At 31.3% G+C, this 5185-nt stretch overlaps 2 protein-coding genes across 2 annotated transcripts in view; one reads left to right on the top strand and one right to left on the bottom strand.

Moving 5' to 3' along the window:
• Positions 1 to 3151, bottom strand: part of LOC123012370 (ATP-binding cassette sub-family G member 8) — a 21008-nt gene extending 17857 nt beyond the window's left edge. Inside the window, exon 1 of the mRNA XM_044410239.1 lies at positions 2959 to 3151. The gene's annotated coding sequence lies outside the window, so the exon portion shown is untranslated. The remainder of the gene's footprint in view (positions 1 to 2958) is intronic.
• Positions 3152 to 3165: 14 nt separating this feature from the next.
• Positions 3166 to 5185, top strand: part of LOC123012379 (ATP-binding cassette sub-family G member 5) — a 6878-nt gene continuing 4858 nt past the window's right edge. The window contains exons 1-2 of the mRNA XM_044410251.1: positions 3166 to 3326; positions 3371 to 3679. Coding sequence (XP_044266186.1) covers positions 3273 to 3326; positions 3371 to 3679 — 363 coding nt within the window. The 5' untranslated portion in view covers positions 3166 to 3272. The remainder of the gene's footprint in view (positions 3327 to 3370; positions 3680 to 5185) is intronic.

Below are 5185 nucleotides of genomic sequence, written 5' to 3'. Positions count from 1 at the left end.
CATATACTTTAATTTGAAAAATACTATATTTCAAAAGTGGGAAACAAAATTTAATTTGAAACGCAACAAATGCCAAAAAAATACTAAAATTTGTTAAAAATTTAGAATTTAGACTTTAAAACAATTTTTTTTAAACTAGATCCTAAAAAAGTACTCAAAGAAATTGATTTAAAAAAGTGAAACAAAACAACTTTGAATATTAAAAATTTGAAACGGACTTTATACTAGTTAAAAATGAAATAAAAAGACGGTCTTTTGAGTTTTACATTTTTATGGATATACAAAAATGACCAGATGAATGTAAAAAAATATCTTTATTGACGATTTTGATTAATGACATTTGAGTCTGGAAAAGTGCTTCTTTACGGCCGATTTCGGAAATGATATTACATTTCAGTCCGAAAAAGTACTTTTTACTAACGATTAAAAAAATATCTTTTTGCGTCTCTAACTATCAAAAAAAAAAAATAAATAACAAATGCAAAAAACTACTTAATGGACGATTTTGATTAATGACATTTGAGTCCGGAAAAGTGCTTCTTTATGGCCGATTTCGAAAATGATATTACACTTCTGTCCGAAAAAGTACTTTTTTAATAACAATTTAAAAAAGAAACTATTTTTGTCTCTCTAACAATGCAAAAATAATAACATAAAGGTAAAAAATTGGTTAATAGACGATTTTGACTAATAACATTTGAGTCCGAAAAAGTGCTTCTTTACGGACGATTTCGGAAATATGTTTTTTTGTCTCTCATATGCAAAAATGACCATCAGTGTAAAAAATTAATTTTATTTATGTAAAAATAATGTCATAAATGTAAAAAATTACTTAATGGACGATTTTGATTAATGACATTTTAGTCCGGTAAAGTACTTCTTTACGGACAATTTCGAAAATATGATTTTTTTTCTCCCTTATGCAAAAATGACCATAAAATGTAAAAAAATAACTTTATTGATTTTGATTAATGACATTTGAGTCTGGAAAAGTGTTTCTTTACGGTCGATTTTGGAAATGATATTACATTTCAGTCCGAAAAAGTACTTCTTTACTAACGATTTGAAAAAAAATATTTTTATCTCTCTAACTATGCAAAAATAATAACATAAATGTAAACAATTACTTAACGGAAGGTTTTGATTAATGACATTTGAGTCCAGAAAAGTATTTCTTTACGGACGATTCCAGAAATATGTTTTTTTTGTCACTGTTATGTAAAAATGAGCATAATTTGTAAAAAATAACTTTATTGATGATTTTAATTAATGACATTTGAGTCTGGAAAAGTGTTTCTTTACGGCTGATTTCCGAAATGATATTACATTTAAGTTCGAAAAAGTACTATTTACTAACGATTTCTCTCTCTATCAAAAAAATTACAAATGTAAAAAATTACTTAATGGACGATTTTGATTAATGAGATTCGAGTCTGGAAAAGTGCTTCTTTACGGCCGATTTTGAAAATGATATTACATTTTTGTCCAAAAAAGTACTTCTTTAATAACAATTTAAAAAAGAAACTCTTTTTCTCTTTAACAATGCAAAAATAATAATATAAAGGCAAAAAATTGGTTAATAGACGATTTTGACTAATAACATTTGAGTCCGAAAAAGTTCTTCTTTACGGACGATTTCGGAAATATGTTTTTTTTTAGTTCTCATATGCCAAAATGACCATCAGTGTAAAAAATTAACTTTATTTATGCAAAAATAATGACATAAATGTAAAAAATTACTTAATAGATGATTTTGATTAATGACATTTGAGTCTGGAAAAGTGCTTCTTTACGGCCGATTTCGAAAAAATGTCTCGCTACTTATGCAAAATTCGCTTTAGTTCTGCACGAGTTGTACGCCACGAAAAGCATGAAATGCCAATGTCAGTAAAACAAATAATTATTTGGAATTTTCTTTTCTTAGTGCAAAATTGTGACCTAACTTTTACCAATCCAATGACCGGCGCACCTTTCCACCGATAAAAATTTCGTCATTAATGGAATCTGGGCCAATGCAAAACACAGGAAACCATCTGGTATATGATGCAGATACAGTTCCGTCAATAGCGACAGAAAATGCACTAACAGTACTCGAAAACTTGGCGCTTATTATTACAAAATCATGAATCATTACATTGTTATTCTTTGATCACAAGTTATTGTTTGCTGAAGTGGTCACCGGGAGCCAAACTGACGTCACACAAAAACAAATTGCTTGCAGATTTATCAACAGTTGGTATCCTTGACTGATTAAATAGGAAGTTGCGGAACTCGACGTTTCGTAATTCGCGATTATCCTCAACTAATTTAATTGATTTCGGAGAGACATATGTTGAATTGTGAGATTTAGTGAGCATTTTAATTGCCGAAGCAGATGGCTAACCTAAATCAAAACAAAAATTAACTTTTTACCACATTTCCCTGCTGGCCTAACCTCATTCCTGCTGATAAATACGGAAAATAACGAGATTTCTCTTGTTACTCGAGCAAAAAAAAAGATTTATCGAAATTTCTGCTCGTGTGAACACCAGGAAATCATCTTTAATCCTCCAGGAATTTGCATAATTGAGCAGGAAGCGCATCTAGACGCTTTTGATTAATCAACAGAAAAAAATCAAATTATTGTTTTGGTAATTAATTAGCAGGAAAAATCAAATTCCTGCTGAATGCATATTGTTTTGGGCGTGTAGTGGAACGTCCTGAATTCCCCAAATTCTTCTATTATATAATTCGGATTTTGGGGGAAAATGCTCATTTTTGGGGTCACACACTTTCCATTGATTTTCATTAAAATTAAATATTTCACGCTTGGGGCCCGGATTTGAATAAACAAAACTTGGGCGAAAGTCTCAATTCACCCGGATTTTGCGACAAATAACCGGACTTTTGGCATTTTTCCTCCGGGTTGGTGTCTTGCGCTAGCGTTTAAATCTCTCGCAATTTGCGTTTTTCACTCACCGGTCATGTTTTTGGCGCCTTTTTCCCCGAATTGTCCCCAAAGTCGCACATTTGAACAAAATGAACTTCACTGTTGCACTAAAACCACTGAAGCGGTGCCCCTGGATGCCGTTCAACTGGCTTCTCTGACGTCAAAGAATCCGCTGCCAACACAACGGAGTGGAAGCAACCACGAGTGGCTTCTTTAAAGGCCCAAAACGCACACTGGAGGCTGCCAACCGCAAAAAGCCTCAATTCACGAGTTTGTGGGCTGGAGGGGGCACCTCGAGGCTCAAACCTGACTTCCACTCAGTGTCTACCTGCGTGTTGGAGGAATGATTTCAAGCGACTACGTCCTAGAATTGTCAAATGTGTTCTACTCGGGACAGGTATTTAAATTTTTGGTGAAAATTTGGTTTTGATAGGGTTTTAGGTCGAGCCGGGGTCCTGCATGCAGAGACTGCTGGGGAGCATCAAAACCGGGGTGATCCTCAAAGACGTCTCCATGAAGGTGCACTCGGGGGAGGTTTTGGCCGTTTTGGGGTCCAAAGGGAGCGGGAAAAAGGCCCTTCTGGATGTTATTTCGCGACGGGTTCAAGGGCCCACCCGAGGGCAAATTCTACTCAACAATCATCCAATGAATTTGAGCCTTTTTCAGCAAAGGTGTGGGTATGTGACCCACAAGTGCGATCTTATTCCGGGCCTGACGGTCGAGCAAACCCTTTATTACACACCAACGAAGGTGAGTTGAGAATCAAAAGAAACATTTAATAAAAAAACTTCATGAAATAAATATTATTTAAAGTTGTCTCAATGTTTTTGGATAAGGCTTGGTTCTGGATTTAACAATTTGACAAAAAAATTAACCAAATTGTAATAAAATATAAGTAAACTTAAAACTGGTTCTTGAAATAATTGCTTTTCAGCAGAAAAACATACTGAAAAGCGCAAAAAAAAATATAAATAATGTCACTTTTACCTAATTTAATCCACTTTAGCAAAAACTGAGTCTTTAAGTCAAAAAATTGCTAATAAGCTTGATTCCGACCTAATTTATGCATCCTTGGTTCAAAATTATGTAAAAACGATCAAAAAAAAAACAAAAAATGCCTTTTTTAAACTAATTTAGCGATTTTTTGGGTTAGGTGTAGCACAATCTTAAAAAAACTAAGTTTGTAGCCCAAAAACTGCTTATTGTGCTTAAATATGACACTATTTTTAGCCTAATATGAGAATTTTTTAGATATTTTTGAATAAATCTTTAAAATAAATGTGTTTCTGGTTTAAAATCGTGTAAGAACGTTCGAAATGGAAACAAAAAATGTCATTTTTTTAAAAACTAAGTTTTTAAATCAAAAAAATGCCTGAATGTTTAAAAAAGACTAAAATGACCATATTTTTGATCTAATTTGATAATTTTTCGTTAAATTTTTGTAAAAATTTTATGAAATCAATGCGTTATGGGTTTAAAACCCTACAAAAATACAAAAAATAAACTAAAAATTTGATTAAAGATTTGAATGCCTTGAAAGTGTTTAACTCAAAAAGTGACTAAAATAACACCATCTTACACCTAATTTAAACGATTTTTTGTTGTGTTTTTAATAAACTTCTTTAAATAAATGCGTCTCTAGTTTAAAAACGTACTTGAAAAAAATACAAAATAACATTTTTGATATAATGTACCTATAGATTTTTTAGTTCCGTATACTTAGCAAAATCTTGTAAGAAACTAAGTTTTTGACACCATTTTTAACATTTTTGGACAATTTTTCGTTGTATTTTTGAAAAAATTTCTCGAAATAAATACGTTTTTAGTTTAAAAACGTGCAAATCTCACGAAAAACGCAATTTTTAATCTAATTTGGCAATTTTTTGATTCGTTATAGTAAAATCTTAGAAGATTAATTAAGTTTTTGGCTCAAAAAGTGCGTCATTTAAAAAAAAACACAACGGGCACCATTTGTGACTTAATTTGACAATTTCTCGTTGTATTTTTGAAAAAATTCTTCGAAATAAATGCGTTTCTTGTTTAAAAACGTGCCGAAACCCTTGAAAAGAAACAAAAAATGTAACTATTAACATAATTTTGTGATTTTTGATTTGGTAAATATAACAAAATTTGCAAAAAAATTTTTTAGTTCAAAAGTGCTTAATTTATGTAAATGGACACAAATGACACCATTTTTGAGCTAATTTGACAATTTTTTTGTTGTATTTTTGAAAAAACATCACAAAATATGTGCTT

The sequence above is a fragment of the Tribolium madens genome, unplaced genomic scaffold (genome assembly GCF_015345945.1).
Source record: "Tribolium madens isolate multiple individuals breed KSU strain unplaced genomic scaffold, Tmad_KSU_1.1 Scaffold_19;HRSCAF=116;Tcas5.2_LG9, whole genome shotgun sequence".
Taxonomy (NCBI): domain Eukaryota; kingdom Metazoa; phylum Arthropoda; class Insecta; order Coleoptera; family Tenebrionidae; genus Tribolium; species Tribolium madens.
This window is presented reverse-complemented; position numbering and strand designations above follow the sequence as displayed.